A 19,205-nucleotide genomic window follows, 5' to 3' on the forward strand; every position below is an offset into this window, starting at 1 on the left:
CTCCCTAAGCCAAGGTCTCTGTGCTATGCAGTGGAGGTGGGCATTGTTCTCCTTGTTTCCTAGGGAGCTGAGCAATGGGCTGGCACAGCCTTGGCCTCGCCACACTGGACTTCAGTGTGCTGCAAGCGCTGCACCCTCCCCTCACTCTGCCACAAATATACTCTGTGGCCCTGAGGCCAGAAACTTCTTATAGCACGCTCTAAGACAGTGGGCTCAAAACACAAATCTAAGTAGAAGGCAGAGGACAGAAACATCTAAACATGGATACTAATAGCACCCAACTGATGCAACTGTGCAGGGGGCTCTGGTGGGCGAGGGGCGGGGCCCTGAGACCACATCCTCACCTCAGTGAGAGCAGCTAGGAGCTTTTCTTGTGAGGAGTACGTCCCATCTTACAGCAGGCAGGCATCTCACTCATGAGCCCTGCCTGCTGAAATGTTAAGAGGAGTGTCTAGTCACACACGGACTTTAGGAAGTCACTCAGACACTGGTGACATGGGCTCACCCTTTCTCTGAAGACACAGGGTGAGGTCTCTGGGGCTGAGTAACTGGAAACGGGTTGGGGAGAGATTCGCTTTGGCCGGTTAGGAGGTGGGTCTCTGAAAGAAGCCAAGCCCTCTGCTGACATAATGAGGCACCCGGCTTCCTCCAAATCCTAATTATTGCTCTGCTAAAAATATTCAGGAATGAGCATGATCAGAGAACCTTTTTTTATCACGCTTTTCAGAATTACGGCATTTGGTTATGGAGCTATTTTAAGAAGCAGCAAAGCACATGTTAATGAAGGAAACTTTCAACAGTAGTAGGCAATATTAGAATGATGATGAGGAATGTGGACCTTACAGTCTACTTCATTTAAACTTCATCTTCTCATCTGGCTCTGCTGGAGAATTTTGACATGTGTTCTGACAAACACAGGAGAGGGCTGTAAGGTTTAGTTACTGCCCTCCATATCTCTCGGCTTCATATAAAGTGATTTTTTACTTTCAGAAGGAACCTCAATGAGAGCTCTTGGCTTCATATAAAGTGATTTTAGACTTTCAGAAGGAACCTCAATGAGAGGATAAAAGCCCAACGTGGATGCTGACATCATCTCTGAGCATTTTTCTCCCATGTCTTCTCTACCCAGACTCCAAGTAGATTTCTACTGTGTCTCTCCCTTGGTGAGGAATCAGCAGAGGAGATCAATGGATCGCAAGAAAGGGCCCTTGTGCATATGAAAAGTCACACAGAAGTCTTACTCCTATGCTCCCAGAGCAAGTAAAATATCACCTGACTATTCAATTTAGAGATGGGAATTGTGGCGGATTAAAGGTGGGCACGACCCCTAACCCTGGGCATCTGAGCTGGCCTTTGTGACTTTCTTATAACAAATGGTGGAGAAGGCAATGGCACCCCACTCCAGTACTCTTGCCTGGAAAATCCCATGGATGGAGGAGCCTGGAAGGCTGTGGTCCATGGGGTCGCTGAGGGTCAGACACGACTGAGTGACTTCACTTTCACTTTTCACTTTCATGCACTGGAAAAGGAAATGGCAACCCAATCCAGTGTTCTTGCCTGGAGAATCCCAGGGATGGGGGAGCCTGGTGGGCTGCCATCTATGGGGTCGCACAGAGTCGGACACGACTGAAGTGACTTAGTAGTAGTAGTAGTAGTATAACAAATGGAATGTGGCATAAGTGATGCTGAGTGACTTCAAAGGCTAGGTCAGAAGATTTGCATCTTCCACTGAAGGTGTTTGCTCTCCAGATGCGTCCTTTAGGATGCATTCTGGGAGCCCAGCCACCATGCTGTGAGGAGCCCACACATGGCAAGGCCACCTGGAGGTGTTCCAGTGCCAACTCCAACTGAGCTCCCTGTCGACAAGCAGCATTCACTGCCAGTCACTTAAGCACACCACCTGTTAGCTAACAGGGACCTTAAGTTAGCTCAGCTGGTGAAGAATCCACCTGCAATGCAGGAGACTCCGGTTTGATTCCTGGGTTGGGAAGATCCCCTGGAGAAGAGATAGGCTACCCACTCCAGTATTCTGGCCTGGAGAATTCCATGGACTGTATAGTCCATGCAGTTGCAAAGAGTCGAACATGACTGAATGACTTTCACAGGGACCGCCAGCTCAACTGGGCCTTCAGATGCCGGCAGCCCCAGCCAGTGTCTGAATACAGCCATTTGAGAGACCCTGAGCAGGAACCACCCAGCCAAGCCCTATGCTGAGAGGCTGTCCCACAAAGTGATGAGCGAAAAATAGGAGTTCTTTTAAGTTGCTAGCTGTGGGAATAATTTGTTATGCAACAGTCGGATGATCAACTGCTTAGAGTTAGAAAAATAATGGACCTATTTGTGAAATGAAAATATCTCCTGCCATATTGATCAACAAGAAATGTTACAGCCATCAGCGATTTCTGGCCTCCAAATGTGAATGAGGTCTCCCAAAACTGCGATCCAGCAGATGCCGCCAGCCCCTTGGTTCTTGCTGAGGACCTGGGGGAATGCAAGAAGCAAGGTGAACAGGAGACAGGGTTGGCCCCAGATAGCTGAGGTGCCTATGAAAGGAATGAATCAGCGAGCCCAGAGGCTTGCGTCTTCCCATACACAGAATGCTAAATTCCTTAACTTGATACCTGATCTTTGATGTTCAGACTGCCTGCTCCCTTTGTTGCAAACTTATATAGCCTGACTTCCCCTCCTGCCTCCTTGGAGCAGTTTTCTCAGAGCTACGGAGATGCTGTCTCCCAGGCTCAGAGTCCCAAACATTTCCACCAAATAAAATAACTTTCTACTTTCAGGTTGTGACTGTATTTTTTAGTAGACATGTTTTTACACCCAACAGCTAGAACTTGAGGCTTTACTCCCTAAAATTAGCAGGCTAACTTTTTCTTAGCTCACTAGAGGCTCTTCACCCAGAAATGCAACCACCAGCAAATGCCTGTTCCTACTGTACAAGGTAACTGAAGAACTGTCACCCCAGGAAATGCTGATTCAGCTAACCCTAGGGGTAACCATGGGAGTAGCCTTGGGTGAACCAGAATCCCTGGTCTGGATCCATGCAACTCTAAGTCAGGTTTGCTGCTGCTAAGTCGCTTCAGTCGTGTCCGACTCTGTGCAACCCCATAGACAGCAGCCCACGAGGCTCCCCCGTCCCTGGGATTCTCCAGGCAAGAATACTGGAGTGGGTTGCCATTTCCTTCTCCAATGCATGAAAGTGAAAAGTGAAAGTGAAGTCAGTTGTGTCCGACTCTTAGAGACCCCATGGACTGCGGCCCACCAGGCTCCTCCATCCATGGGATTTTCCAGGCAAGAGTACTGGAGTGGGGTGCCATTGCCTTCTCCGAAGTCAGGTTTAGGAACTTGCATTAGCTAACAACCTGGGAGCTCTTTATAAATGGGGACCTTAGGTCCAAGCAGAGCTCCTGAACCCAAGACTGCATGTCCACAAGACCCTGCAGGATCTGCAGGCACATGTACCCTTGACAAGCACTGGTCTGTACCAGGCTCTCACAGCAACTTCAGGCAAAGAGCAGCTTGCTCACAGCTCAGATCTTACGAAGACTTAAAAAGTAATAGTCACCTCATGCCATAACCCACAGTTGTGTTACTGACACATCAGCCAGTTTCTCCCCCATTAGCATCCTGCCAAGTCTGAAGTGTATGGGGTTTCCTTTCTTGGAACTCCTTACAAACAATATTGGTGTTTGAGAACGTCAGCCTCCTGTTCTTACCCAATGCTCCTGAACACCAAGGTGAGGTGGGAGGTAGAGATCCCTGCTCCGCCAGGGTGAGCAACTGGAGTTTGTTCCCTATGGACAGAAACTCCAAAATATCCATAGCAGGACCATCAAGAGAAGAAGCTGGGCCCTGCCCAGATAACAGATAGTGAAGTGAAAGTGAAGTTGCTCAGTCGTGTCCGACTCTTTGTGACCCCATGGACTGTAGCCTATCAGGCTACAGGCAAGAGTGCAAGAGTGCTGGAGTGGATTGCCATTTCCTTCTCCAGAGATAACAGATAAGGAGACCATGTATTTCTCATTCTCCAAGTCAAGGAAACCTTCCCCAACTCAAAAGCTCCTATCCCAACTCAAAAGCTCCTTGGAGCAAGAGGGGAATGATGTCAACTTCCCATAGGCCTCTTCAGTGGAATCCATCTTGGCTGAGTGATGCACATGTGCACACGGGAGGATCCTGAGACACACCAAATATGGACTCAGAACCAGACAGATCGAGATGACTGGCCAAAGGAAATCCAGAAGAAATGCCCCATAAAATTGATTCAAACCACCACAAGGGCATGGCTCTCCCTAGGTCCACCTGTGTGTCTATTCACACATACTGTACTCTTTCTCCTGATAAACACTTGACTTGTTTCACTACTTTCAGTCTTTGTGGGAATTCTTTTCTGCAAAACTGAAGGGCCAAGGCCTTGTCACTGACCGCTGGTCTAGTGGCTAAGACCTGGTGCTCTCACTGCCAAGACTCCACCTTAATCTCTGGACCTCAGTCTCTGGCCAGGAACCAAAACCTGGCTTCAAGCTGCTGAAGGCCAGGGCCACCCAAGACCTTAGGGAGCCCTCTCTAAGGGAACAGTACAGACCTGCTCAGGGTACCATGGAGCTTCCACAGCAGGCCCCAGAATCATTCAAGCCAACAGAAACAGTGTCAAGGAGACTAAGTACATTATATGTAGCAGAACAAATTTCTGATGTATTATCCAAGGTCATTTCCAGGTTGGGGAGGATGTCTGTCCTGAGGCCCTCTTCCCACTGACACTGAGACCTCCATCACCTCAGGGGAAAGCAGACATAGCTGAGAATACAGGAGACTGTCTTCAGATTTTGACCTTTAAAACAGGCTTTTCTGAAAGCTCATTTCCAAAAGAATCATTATGAATGATAGGGCTTTCATTTGAAAGAGAGGGGCTTTGAGGACTGTAGAAAGGGTTTTCTAAATCCCAGGAATGTTCTTTTAATTATTGAGAATCAGAGGCTAAGTGGTCTCAGGGTATAAAATGTTTAACTGTAAGCCCTGGAGCGGGGAAGACATGAAATTAACATGGAGGCGATTTCCTGCCCTCCAGGAAGAAGACAAGTCCCTCCTGGGATTGAGGGAAATGCCCAGAGAGGGATCAGAAGGTAAGGAGCAGGAGCAAGAGACTATGAGCAGGGCCTGTGTCTCGCCCTGATGCGGGTTCAACCCCCAGGGGCAGAGGCAAGGAAGAGACCCCCGTAGAAAGCCCAGAGTAGAGGGGCTAGTGCCTTGTTCACCTCGAGGGACTCTGGGAGGAAATGGCCCCACAGAGACCCCATGCCAACATGCAGAGGCCTGGAGAGAGCATTCCTTAGGGCCTACTGTGGCACCCCCCAAGGCCCTCCAGTAGATGGCAGAGGGCAATTCTGATGTGGCCAGAGACCCTCTCAAGGAACACTGAAGGGAGCCGGGACCTAAGACCAGCCTGACTGCAGTATGGGGAAGTGAATCCCACTGCTGAGGCTGTGGCAAGGACAGGCCAAAGAGGGAGGTGGCTGCAAACAGTTGGAACAGGTGGCCGAGAGTCAGAGGGCAGTGCTGGGGATCTGCTAGCCAGGGATGATGGCTGATCAGGTCACAAAATCCCACGACAAAAGGTCAGCAGAGCCAGACCCTCACCCCACTCAAGTCAACACTCAGATCACAGCAGGACGAGAAGGCCAAAAGTTGAGTGCAAATTATGAGGAGTCTGAATTACTTCAAGAGTCAAGAGTGGTTTTTCTGTCATCTGTGGAGACAGGAGGCCCTAAGTTTGGTTACCAACAAAGGTCCTTATAGTCAAAGCTATGGTTTTTCCAGTGGTCATGTATGGATGTGAGAGTTGGACCATAAAGAAGGCTGAGCACTGAAGAATTGATGCTTTTGAACTGTGGTGTTGGAGAAGACTCTTGAGAGTCCCTTGGACTGCAAGGAGATCAAACTAGTCAATCCTAAAGGAAATCAACCCTGAATATTCATTGGAAGGACTGATGCTGAAGCTGAAGCTCCAATACTTTGGCCACCTGATGTGAAGAACTGACTCCTTAGAAAAGACCCTGATGCTGGGAAAGATTGAAGGCAGGAGGAGAAGGGGACGACAGGATGAGATGGTTGGATGGTATCACTGACTTGATGGACCTGAGTTTGAGCAAGCTCCGGGAGTTGGTGATGGACAGGGAAGCCTGGTGTGCTGCAGTCCATGGGGTCACAAAGAGTCAGACACAACTGAGCGACTGAACAAAAACAAAGTTTGGTTACAGAAATTACTCTCCCCCTCCCTAGCTGGTCCTTTGCCACACCTGCTCCTGGCACTCCCTGCCTCAGAGGGGTGTCTGGCTCCACGTGACACACAGAGTTAAGCCTAAGCCACCCATCCCACCACCTGCCAGTCTCTCTCTCTGCTGTCACCTCCACACACTGTTCACCACATGAACATCGTTGATTTTCTCCAAATACCCTACACTTCTTCATATACTCCCACCTTTGGACACGCCTCACCCACAGGCTTCTAATACTTTGGTGTAATTATTTACATCCAGCTGTGTTCTCTTTCGAAGGTGAGGGCTCTGTGTTATTCATATTCGTATCTCATTTCCCCACCAAAAGTTCCAGCCTTGTGGATCCACTCAGCAGTTCATGCGTTAACCCACAAGAATCAAAAGCTTCCAAAGATGGAATGGGCTGCCTCAGGAGAGAGGGCACTCCCCCTCATGGGAGATGTGCAAGCATCAGTTCTACCCAGGGCTGACAGTGATGCCAGAGAGGGGGCAGAAGACTGGGCAACTGACCCTCAGGAGCCTGTGCTACGCTCAGAGTCTGAAGGTCCCTGAGTACTGGGAAAAGGCAGCAGCGGCCGCAGGCTGAGGGGGAGGATGCTGGACCAACATGGGTGGAGTTCCGGCGGCCCCCAGGGAGCGGGGAAGAGGGCTCTGGTGGCAGACGCCAGCAACGGGGGCAGCTCAAACATAGTGGAGCGTGTATTCGGCTTCCTGAAGTCCCTATGGAAAGCATGGTAACTCACTCTACTACAGTTGATGCTTTAATGCATGGAGGGAGGCATGCACGGGTGCAGTGCAGTCCCTAAAGATGAGATGTATGGTAGATGGCTTCCCTGATAGCTCAGTTGGTAAAGAATCTGCCTGCAATGCAGGAGACCCTGGTTCGATTCCAGGGTTGGAAAGATCCCCTGGAGAAGGGATAGGCTACCCACTCCAGTATTTTGGCCTAGAGAGTTCCATGGACTGTATAGTCCATGGGGCTGCAAAGAGTTGGACACGACTGAGCGACTTTCACTCACTCACTCATGGTAGACAGTGTGTGTTGTGCATGTTAGTCACTCAGTCATGTCCAGCTCTTTGTGACCCCATGGACTATAGCCTGCCAGGCTCCTCAATCCATGGGACTCTCCAGGCAAGAATACTGCAGTGGGTTGCCATTTCCTTCTCCAATGGTAGAGAGTAAAATAGCAGAAATTAAACTAAGCCATTAAAAATCTATTGGGTTGGTCAAAAGTTCGTTGGAGTTTCTCTGTTACATTGTGCAGAAAAACACGAACAAACTTTTTGGCTGACCCACTACTTCTGCACCTACCTTTAGCTACAATACCAGTTCTAGCCCATGCCTTCCTCAAACACTTCTTCACTCCAAGGTTCTCAGGGCGCAATAGGCTTATGAAAGGTGGTCTGATGGAGGGAGATGGGTGGAGAAGCTAGGAATCAAGGTAATGGACTGTATTGCCCCTCCACCATGGACAGCTCCACATTTAGAGTCAGGAAAACCATCTGACCCTCCAAGAAGATAGAATTTGTTCAGTTCAGTTGTCCCAGCTGTCTTTTTATGTAATCCAAATCTATATACTCTGGGTGGGCTGGGTATTTAAAAAACTCCAGCAATGACTATTTTGATTTCTGGTTTGATTTGAAATCCTGTGACACTGATGGAAAACCTTAGCTCAGGAAAATGACCAGCACTGGGGATAGCCAAGACTACTTTCCATTATACATTCACCAAAAGAGCAGTTAAAAATTTTGAGTTCTTGCCTGTTATAAAGTACGGCGAGAAAAATGCAAATTTTAGATATAAATTCAAAGATCTTTCATTCAGATCATAGTCATTTGGTTTTTTGTTTTTGTTTTTTGGCCGTGCCCCATGGCATGTGGAATCTTAGTTCACCCACCAGGGATTGAACCCATGTCCCCTGCGGTAGAAGCGCAGAGTCCCAACCCCTGGATTACCAGGGAAGTCCTTGGATCTTAGTCATTTTTGAAACAAGTCAAAGAGTGATTCCTTCCATCTTTCACTGAGATTTTGTTGGGCTGTAAGGCAAAGATGGTTTGGAGTAATTTAGCATATCATGAGCATCTCCTTCAATAAAGAGGTGTGTGAGGGACTCAGAGGTCAAAATATCAATAGAAAGCCAACAAACTGGATACGAAGGACAGTATCATTCAGGCCAAAATATCACCCTTACATCTAAATGATAAGAACAATTAATTCCACAAGACAGAAGTGTGTTGTGCAATTATCTAGGTAATGCTATCTAGGTAAATGGCTCCTTTCCCCCTGTGTTGGGAAGAGCCCCTGCAGACAAAGGCTTCCATCGTAGGCTCCCTCCTCATCGTACTCTATAAAAGCATTCTCTTGTTCCGCCAGCACTCAAGGAGCACCACAGATGTACCAGGGACTGTGCTGGGGGTGCAAAGATGGATGAGACATGGCCATGGCCTGCGGCACTTCACTCTAGCCAGGGACACACCCACAATCAGGCTGCCAAGAGAAGGGAGTTGAAAAGGAGGTCCCTATGCAATGAGTATCTGCATCTGAGGAGGGCGCGGGGTGTGTTGAATCATGCCCCAGGGAGAGAGGGCATGTCCAGGCTGGCTCCTCAGGGGGCCCTGACCAAGAAGCTCAGAGGAAGAGCGTTCCAAGCTCAGAGGACAACTGGAGCAAAGGGACAAAGCGGACTCCATGTACAAAGTACAAAGGACAGACTCCGTGTGCCTGGAGTGTAGGGTGTGTAGAAGGCAGAGCACAGAGCAAGGCTGGTGAGATAGGGAGAGAAACCCAGCAACAAAACCCGGCAGTGGTCAGAGAGCAACGGGAAATTGGAAGGTCCCAGAAGTGTCCCGGAAATGGAAGCAAAGACAAGAGTGTCTAGGAGAAGAACACGGTCAGCAGGGTCATTATGCCTGGAGGGACTGAGCTGAGACCACTGGACTGGGTGGCCCAAGGGCCATCTGAGAACTGAGCCAGGATGGGACAAAAGTCTGCACCCGTGGCTGAGGAACAACAGTTGCCCCTGAGAGGAAAACTGAGCAAGGATGTGAGTGGAGGGAGAGGCAGGAGGAGGGCGGGTAGAAGGTCTGGGGTTAGTCTCTGCAGACTTCCGTGTGTTCGTAAGCTGATAAGAAACCACCGGAGAGTGAGCGCCCTGGATCACAAAGGGAGGGAGAATGAAGGAAAACATGCTCCAGAGAAGGGAGGGTAAAGAGGCCAGCCTGGGACAGAAAACACAGCCCTCTCCTCAGGACGTGGGGGAAGAGGCAAGGGCACAAGGAGGTATGGGCAAATCAGGGCAGGAGGGGACAGAGAGGAGGCAGATGGTACCAAGGACCACTGAGGCCCCACCGAGGGTCTAAACCACAGGTCTGCTCTGATGCCCCAGCAGCCATTTCCCTGGAGTCTGAGCAGCACAGGCGCATGGCGAGCACTGGACAAAGGAAGTAATCCTAGGGAGCCCACAGGGAAGGAAACTCCCCTCTTCCCAGCCCCCCAGTAAGTCCCTGGGACCAACCAGAGTCTCTGCCCCGAAGAGAAAGGCCTAGTGACAAATGGGACAACTGCCAAAGCTCAGCACCTTGTCTGCCTTCCAGGACATGAGTCAACTGCTTCAGGAGGAAAGCCGTTTCCCTGATTCCACAGATAAATATATCCGTTTTTTGCCTCTGTATATGGTGCCTGAGGATATTATCATGTGACAGGATGACATATGGTAGGACTAGACTAGGGAGACAGGGAGTCCACATCATTAATTAGCCAGTTATCTGTCCTCTTCTGGAAGGAACTTTCTTGGGAGCATAGAGTAATTTCATGGTTAATGAGGAAAATGATTGCCCTTCAAACAACAGGGTTGGGGGAGGGGATAAATTAGGAGATTGGGATTAATGTGTGTCCTCAGTTGCTCAGTCGTGTCTGACTCTTTGTGACCCCGTGGACTTTAGCCCACCAGGTTCCTCTGTCCATGGAATTTTCCAGGCAAGAATACTGAAGTGGGTTGTTGCTATTTCCTTCTCTGGGGGATCTTCCTGACCCAGGGATTGAACCCATGTCTTTTATGTCTCCTCTTTGTCAGGTGGCTTCTTTAACAGTTGCACCAGCTGGGAAGCCCTAGCAGATACACACTACTATATATAAAATAGATAAACAGCAAGGTCCTACTGTAGAGCACAGGAACTATATTCAATATCTTGTAATAATCTATCATGGAAAAGAATACACAAAAGAATACATATATGTGTATAGCTGAATCACTTTGCTGTACACCAGAAACTAACACAACATTGTAAATCAAGTATTATTCAAATAAGAGTCCTGTGATTTTACATCCTCTAAAACTGAGCCTCAAACCAGAAGTCAAGTATTTTTGGTGCTCAGGTTAATTTCTACATAAACACCTAACTGGTGTCTGCGCCACAGCTGAGCCTTAGCACGTGTCAACAGAGACTTGCAGAGGCTCTCTGGGAAACATCTGAAAATCCATGCCTTGTAAGCATGTGCTACAGACCCAGGGCTGGCGTCTCTTACTAAACCTCAGTGTCATGCTGCAGGAGACAGGTGAACACAGGAGGACCCCTCACCTGCTTCCTTTATATGCTTGTAAATATCATCAGAGCCAGCGGAAGAGTACGGAATGTCATCGTGAGCCACAAAGTCAATCTGTCAGAGAGAGAAAAGAGTGACATCACTACAGGGATGGGGGTACATTTCTGCGATATGAAAATACATATTTTTAAAAACAAAATAGCTATGATAAAGCACTTTAAATAAGCAATTTAGGTCCCATCACTTCATGGGAAATAGATGGGGAAACAGTGGCTGACTTTATTTTGGGGGGCTCCAAAATCACTGCAGATAGTGACTGCAGCCATGAAATTAAAAGACACTTATTCTTTGGAAGGAAAATTATGACCAATGTAGATAGCATATTAAAAAGCAGAGACATTACTTTGCCAACAAAGGTCCGTCTTGTCAAGGCTATGGTTTTTCCAATAGTCATGTATGGATGTGAGAGTTGGACTATAAAGAAAGCTGAGTGCCAAAGAATTGATGCTCTTGAACTGTGGTGTTGGAGAAGACTCTTGAGAGTCCCTTGGACTGCAAGGAGATCCAACCAGGCCATCCTAAAGGAGATCAGTCCTGGTGTTCATTGGAAGGACTGATGTTGAAGTGGAAACTCCAATATTTTGGCCACTTGATGTGAAGAGCTGACTCATTTGAAAAGACCCTGATGTTGGGAAAGATTGAAGGCAGGAGGAGAAGGGGACGACAGAGGATGAGATGGCTAGATGGCATCACCGACTCAATGGACATGAGTTTGGGTAGACTCTGAGAGTTGGTGATGGACAGGGAGGCCTGGCATGCTGCAGTTCATGGGGTCGCAGAGTCGGACACGACTGACCGACTGAACTGAACTGAAGGTAGACTTGAATCCTGGACTGGAAGGTATTTCCAACTGTCTTTGTTTGCATGAGGGCTTCCCTGGTAGCTCAGCTGGTAAAGAATTGGCCTATAATGCAGGAGATCCCAGTTTGATTCCTGGGTCAGGAAGATCCCCTGGAGAAAGGATAGGCTACCCACTCCAGTATTCTTGGACTCCCCTGGTGGCTCAGACAGTAAATCTGCCTGCACTGATGGGACTAGATTAGTTTCTCTCCTTTGCTGGTCCCTCTTTCTTCTCTTACCTCTAACAGTAGGTTTTTTTGGCCTTCTATTCTTCTGCCTCTAAAATCTCTCCTTCAGAGATTTCATTCATCCTTCAGATTTTAATCACCTCTACTGTGAGGACCCAAAATCCTCATTTCCTATCTCACTGATGGCAATAGGCCCTCCCTCACACTTAAGCAATATATATATTTTTTATTCTTTGGCTGAGCCACACAGCATGTGGGATCCTACTTCCCCAACCAGGGATCGAACCCATGCCCACTGCAGTGGAAGCCAGAGTTCTAACTACTGGAGCCCCAGGGCAGTCCCTGACTTAAGTTATATTTTATATTGTAGAAATGAATTCATGTCTCTTCTCATTTGATTCATACAACCACCTTGTGAGGCAGGTAGGGCAAGTATTACTAATTCAGTTGGGTCATGCAGCTGCTGAAATGACAAAACTTGCCCAATTTTCCCAAAATCATCCTTTTCTCTTTTGCCACCCTTGCTGTCACTTTAAAAACCTGTCTGGAATCTTCACTCATCCTTAAAACTGGTGTCCCTTCCAATGGAGCCTCCCTTTTCTCGTTTACTTAGGCTCCAAACACCCTAGAATCAGCCATTTTTCTCTACTTCCTTCACCGTCAATAGCACAGAAGTCACAAGTTCCGCTGGGGTGTGTACGTCTGTGTGTACTCACATGAGTGCATATACCTATCTGTTCTTCTCCACTGCTTATGCCAAGCCCAGGGCCCCATAACCTGGATTATTAATACCAACTTGTATCTGACCTTCCTCACCACAGGCTCTTTCCTCTCCAGCCATCCCTCTGTCACATGGTGGAGGGACCTCCTTCAACAGAGTTCTTTTTGTCATCCTCATACCTGCTAATCTTCACTAGTTCCTTGTTTCCTCCTACATCAAGTAAAAACTGCTTGCCTGAGGAATTCCCTGGCAGTCCAGTGGTTAACACCCCATGTTTCCAATGCAAGGGACACAGGTTCAATCCCTGGTTGGGGAACTAAGATCCCACATACCATGTGACATGGCCAAAACCCAAACAAACAACAAAAAAACTCCTTGCCTAAACTTCAAAGCCTTTTATTAAAAGGCTTCACTCCAGCTTGAGAAGTAAAGCAGCAGTTTAATTCGCCTGGGTATGGATTCCTGCTTCATCACTTACTTCATCACTTACTAGCTGCATAACTCACAACTTAGTGGTCTGTGTGCTCAGTTGTGTCAGACTATTTGTGCCCCTATGGACTGTAGCCTGCCAGGCTCCTCTGTCCATGGAATTTCCCAGGCAAGAATATTGGAGTGGGTTGCCATTTCTTCCTCCAGGGGATCTTCCCAACCCAGGGATCAAACCTGCGTGTCCTGTGTCTCCTGCATTGCAGACAGATTCTTTACCACTGAGCCATTGTGGGAGTGGTAAGGATTAAATCAGGATTTGTCAGCCTTGGTACTAGTGACATGCTGAGCTAGATAACTCTTTCCTGGAGGGGGAGAGTCTATCTTGCACATTGTATGAGGCTTAGCAGCACCCCTGGCTTTACCCACTGGATGCCAGTAGCACCCCTTTAGTTGCTTCCATCGTCAAATATCCCTTGGGGCAAAGTTGCCCCCACTTGAGAATCACTGGATTAAATATTACAATTATGTAAAAGTGCTAAAAAGAATAACTGGTATACAGCAAGTACTCAACAAATGTTACTGCCATTAATTCTGTTCTTAGTACTCAAGCTTAGTTGTCCTTCCCTCTCCAGTGGATGGCAACAACAACAATGTCTCAGGGTGGCCATGAGATTGAATGTGATTGCTGTAAGAGCAAAGCCCTTTGCACTGGGCTGGGTCCGTGGCAAGCACTCGATAAACGGCAGCCTTCACAAGCAGCCGGGTAACGTTTCACAGAAGTTGAAGATACAATAGATGCTTAGTAAAAATGTGTTCGTGATTGCTGGAAGTAAATCATATTGTAGTTTTTTCCTTTTTCTTTTTATTCTTGCTGGGAAATTGTCTCCTCGGCTATTACCCATGCACATTTATCAGCATTCTGTATTCTCTGCTGCATCGTGAATTTAAAAATAGAAAAGAAAACTCTTAGAACAGCTTAGTCTTATTTTTTTGTACTGCTTATAAAAGGAAAGAATAGCTCCTAAAGTGGGGCTTGTAGGGAGATACAAAGCACATAATTTCATGCAGATCAAAAGGATTTCTCATGTTTTCAACTAATAAAAATTTATCAGTAGGAGTCTCAGGGTCACACAATCAGAGATAGAAAGTTTTTTCCTTAGAGCCTGACCCCTGCCCCTCTGGATAAGATGTGTGGTCATTTGCTCCATGAAAAATGATGCCTATGACTCTATAAGCATCAATAACAATGGTGATAATGGTGATGATGTTTTTGGACCTCTTGCTTTGGGCCAGCCAGTGTGCTAAGGGTTTCACAACATGATCTCATTAGATCCTCAAAACAGCAGTTTACAGCTTAGGTGAGTTCAGTGTCTTGCTCAAGGTCCCACAGTTATGAAGGGATAGAAGCCACACATGGACCCGAGTGGTCCAGCTCCAGAGCCCACAGGGAGGAAGCAGGTGGCTGTCGGTCCGCAGGCATGAGCACAGGACAGGCGCTGTGTCACGTGACACCACATGACAGTGCCTGGAGTTACCGCTTTCCTAAACTGGAAGACTCCTTGGATTTTTCTGGGTATAAGCGGCTGAAACAGATGACTCTAATCCTGTTACTTACAGAATGTGGAGGAATAAGTACCTTGTGTTTTTCCAGAAACTCTGGGGTGAGTGTCCATGGAGCATCTCTAATGACTTCATCCACATAGCGACAGTGTCTCAGAGCTTCGTATCTCTCCGCTTCATTCATCACGGTGAAACCCTTGAATTTGTGAGTGAGGTCGTCACTGCAAACTGAAGCAGGTAAATGCATTAAATGCTGTTTGCTGGCCCAGGCCCTGCCCACAGCCATCCTAGTACAGACTAACTCCTCAGCTAGACAAAGAACTCAGCCTCGCTAGGTGTGTGTCGTAATCAAACTCTTCATTTTTGTTCTTTTTGTTTTTTTTTTTTTAATGGGAACAAAGGATCAGTGAGGCAAGCTAAAATTCATTGGCAATGGAGAATTTTATTTTAGTGCTTACAAATGCATTCTCCACTGTGGCTTTTATTAAAATTATTCTCCACACCCCTGAATGTGACTTTTAAATCTTTTTATTTCCTTATCCCACCTTTCAGTGAAAATTGCTATTCAGAAATAAAATGACCAAATGAACAGAGAAAAGACAGCAAGGAGACCAAGAGGCCTGAATTATTGAACGTTGGAGCAATGAGTTCTAATTCCTTAACTATATCATTGTGCTTAGTAACCCAAGTGTGATTCACATACACGCACATGTGCACACACACGCACACACACATGCTTCTGTTCCATGGATTGTGGTCCAGTCACTACACAATCAAGGGGAGAAAGTCACAAAATAGAAGATATGGTCAAGCCAAATTCACCCTTCCCACACTGCATCTTTACTAGATCTCAAGCTCCTGAATCCTCAAATGGGCATGATACTATCCTCCACCATCAGCTTTAGAAACGATTTTTTGAGGATTTACATATAAGTGCTTTGAAATAGCGGAGAAGGCAATGGCACCCCACTCCGGTACTCTTGCCTGGAAAATCCCATTGACAGAGGAGCCTGGTAGGCTGCAGTCCACGGGGTTGCTAAGAGTCGGACACGACTGAGCAGCTTCACTTTCACTTTTCACTTTCATGCATTGGAGAAGGAAATGGCAACCCACTCCAGTGTTCTTGCCTGGAGAATCCCAGGGACGGGGGAACCTAGTAGGCTGCCCTCTATGGGGTCGCACAGAGTCGGACACGACTGAAGTGACTTAGCAGCAGCAGCAGCAGCTTTGAAATAGGGACTTTCCTGGTGGCCCAGTGGTTAAGACTAAACCTTCCAATGCAGGGGGTGCAGGTTTGATCCCTGGTCAGGGAGTGAAGATCTCATGTCTTGGAGCCAAAATACCAAGACATAAAATAGAAGCAATATTGTAACAAATTCAATAAAGACTTTCAAAAAGTAGTCCACATCATAAAGTCCTTAAAAAAAAGTAGTGCTTTGAAATAAAGTGAGCAATAAATACTCTTCATTATCATATCCAGAATATATTTTTGTTGGCCAAAGTAGTTTTTCTACATGTCAGGAAGAAATGGCATTGTGGCTACAGGCCCGGGTCATCAACATCCCCATCAGCATCTTACTGCAGCCAGTCAAACTAACCTGACCGCTCCTGAAGATCAGGTTGTTTTCTTTAAGGCCTAATGTACATGCAATAACCTTACAAATTTTAAGTGTACAAGATGTTTTAAAAAATAAAAATACAGTAATTCTCTTGGAACCAGGTCATAACCCACATCCAGGAACAAATCTGGCCACAGAGTAAGTACAGCCAACAGCTGCACTCAGCATCCTTGGAAACCCTCCTGCTGCAGCCATCACACTCTCTGTGTCCAAACCATCAGCAAAACTGCCAGCTCCCTCACAGCACACTGAAGCCACGTTCTCCTCACCACTTTCACCGCTCCCTGCCCGGCCCATTCACCACTCAAGACCTATCAGATGACATCACCCTCAGTAGTCGAACGCTTCCCATCTCCCTCAGAGTCAAAACCAAATTCCTCTGGCAGCCTACAGGCCCCTACCAGATCCACAGTCCCCTCCGGCCATTCCTTGCCTCTCTAACTGCATCTCCTATTGTGTTCCAGCCCCTGGCCTCCTTGGCTACTTCCTGAAGCCACCAGAAATACTCATACTCAGATCAGGGCTCTGTACTTGCTGTTCCCCAAACCTGGACCAACTGTGCCCCAAATTGCCATAGGGCTCACTCCTCCCTCAAGGCTCCCCCAGCCACTGTATTCTAACTTGGGATCTGCCCCCACCATCAGCAGGCCTCGCACCTCCCCACCTTACTTCTTGCTATGGCATTCATCATTATATGATTGCCTTATTCGTTTATTGTTGGTGTTTCCCTACTAAAATATTAGCTCCTTGAAGACAGGGACTTTTGTCTGTTTCCTTTTCTGAAGGCCCATAGGAGACTCTTAACTATTTGTTGAATGCATTAACAGTGCCTGATATGTATAGATGCTCGATAAATGTTTACTAGGATTTAAAATAATAGATGTATGTTTACCTGCAGGTATGTTCCAATATTCATGCACATAAGAGACTAGTATGCCTCTCAATACACGTGTGTGTGTCTATATATCTCGTATACATACTTTCTGTGATGATGAATAGACATACTCACAACACAACATAGAAAACATTATAGTGTCTTACATTACCAACACACCATCAACCACGTGGCAGGCTCAAAAACCTCTTAACTATTAGAATCACCTAAGGAGCTTTTTAAAGATGCCCAAGCTCCACTCCTCAAGGTTTAGATTCAGTGGGTGCTATGGTCTGAATGTGCCTCCCCAAAACTCATATGTTGAAATCTTAACTCCCAGATGATGATATTAAGGAGATAGGCCTTTGGGAGGTGCTCAGGTCACGAATGGCATTAGTACCTTATAAAGGAGGCCCCAGAGAGCTCCCTAGCCCTTTCACCATGTAAGAAAACACTGAGAACCATCCAGCTCTGAATCAGGAAGAGGGACCTTGCCTGAAGACCATGTCAGTGCCCGGACTTTATACTCTTCAGCCTTCAGAATGATGAGAAATGAATTTCTGTTGTTGTGAGCTACCTGGTCTGTGGTATCTTGTCATAGCAGCTCAAATGGATTAAGACAGTGGATCTGGGGCGGGGTGCGGGCAGCACTATTTTTAACAAGCTTCAGGGAAGATTCCAAGGCAGACAACATTTGAAAGCCCCTGAAGCATATTATGAACATCTGGAGTAAACAGCCCAGCCTATGTCTGAATCACCCATCCCACCCAGCTCGGGGAGTGGGTGTGTAGTAGGGCCATAATGACCATGTCATGTATTCATTCACCAAATGCATTGGGCTTTGACTTCATAGATAGGAATTATTTATGGATCAAGCTGTACAATTTAAAAATTGATCTATGGCTTTTGAAATGTTCTTAAAAGATTTTACTTTTTAAAAGACTAAAGGAATTGATTAAAAAGACTGCCTCAAGAATTGTATTAAGCAAGAATGGATTTCAGATCCATCAATTTTCTATTTTAAACAACAGAAAACAAAGCCAAACCATATCCTCCCCTTCCTTTTGACCCTGCACCTGACCAATTCAGTGTCACTTTGAGACAACTGAGATAATGGCCTCCTGACAGAGCACAAAGAAAACAAACAACCTGTTTATGCCAACACGGGGTCCTATTTTCATATCCCAGGAGTGACCTCAAGAAGCAGCTGAAAACGCTGACCAGTTATTGTCTAAACATTAATTACGCCCAAAGCGGCACTGTTGTTCTCGAGTCTTGGCAAATGCAGCCTGACGACCAGATGGAGAACTCTGAGCAGTGGCGTTCCGGGGGTGAATTCACTGAGCTGTCTGGGAGCTCCTACTGGAGCTAACCTATACCGGCAGCCCACTGTGCTCAAAATAAAATATTACTAATACCCTGCAGGAGAGAAAATATAACATAAGGGATGAATTTTCGAGCCCAACCAACTTGGGTTAGAATCCTAGCTCAGCTACTTATTACTGGGTATGTTACTCAAACTCTCTAAACCTCAGACTTGCCTGGTAGTCCAGTGGCTAGGACTCCGCACTCCTGATGAAGGGGGCCGGTGGTCTGATCCCTGGTCAGAGAACTAGATCCCACATGCTGCAACTAACAATCCCACATGAAGCAACTAAGAGTTCACACGCCTCAACTAAGGATCCTGCATGCTGCAACAAAGACCCAGTGCAGCCAAATAAGTAAATAAATGTTTAAAATAATCATAAATAAAAATTATAAAAATCAAATTCTCTAAGCCTCAGTTGTCTGTCTTTAACACATGGCAAAGTTTGGAGAATTAAATTTGATCATCTGTGTGAGCAGAGAGGCATGCTCACTAATGTTTGCCATGTTTTCATAGTAGCAGTGATCCAGAGCCATTTGTGGTGACATCTATTTGTTTGTGTCCTCGGCTCTGCCTTTTCCCTGCCCCCACTCCACGCACATGCCCAGCTTCTCAGTACAAACTCCCCCACAGTAACTGTGAGGTTCAAGCTGCCAGTGGACAGCCTGTCTTTCTGACTGCTGTTTTCCCAAAGCCAGAGCTCTTTGGGAGGAATTCTGTAAGAAGA

At 46.9% G+C, this 19,205-nt stretch overlaps 1 protein-coding gene across 15 annotated transcripts in view; it reads right to left on the bottom strand.

Moving 5' to 3' along the window:
• PCYT1B (phosphate cytidylyltransferase 1B, choline) overlaps positions 1-19,205 on the bottom strand; it is a 147,252-nt gene that overhangs the window by 31,154 nt on the left and 96,893 nt on the right. For all 15 annotated transcript variants that reach the window (XM_086389363.1, XM_086389370.1, XM_086389366.1 and 12 more), the window contains 2 exons: positions 14,696-14,847; positions 10,857-10,935 (listed from right to left, as the gene is read on the bottom strand). In XM_086389363.1, coding sequence (XP_086245489.1) covers positions 10,857-10,935; positions 14,696-14,847 — 231 coding nt within the window. The remainder of the gene's footprint in view (positions 1-10,856; positions 10,936-14,695; positions 14,848-19,205) is intronic.

Source organism: Bos grunniens, chromosome X, assembly GCF_055505025.1.
Source record: "Bos grunniens cultivar Pamir isolate PY7600 chromosome X, Bosgru_T2T1.0, whole genome shotgun sequence".
Classification (NCBI taxonomy): domain Eukaryota; kingdom Metazoa; phylum Chordata; class Mammalia; order Artiodactyla; family Bovidae; genus Bos; species Bos grunniens.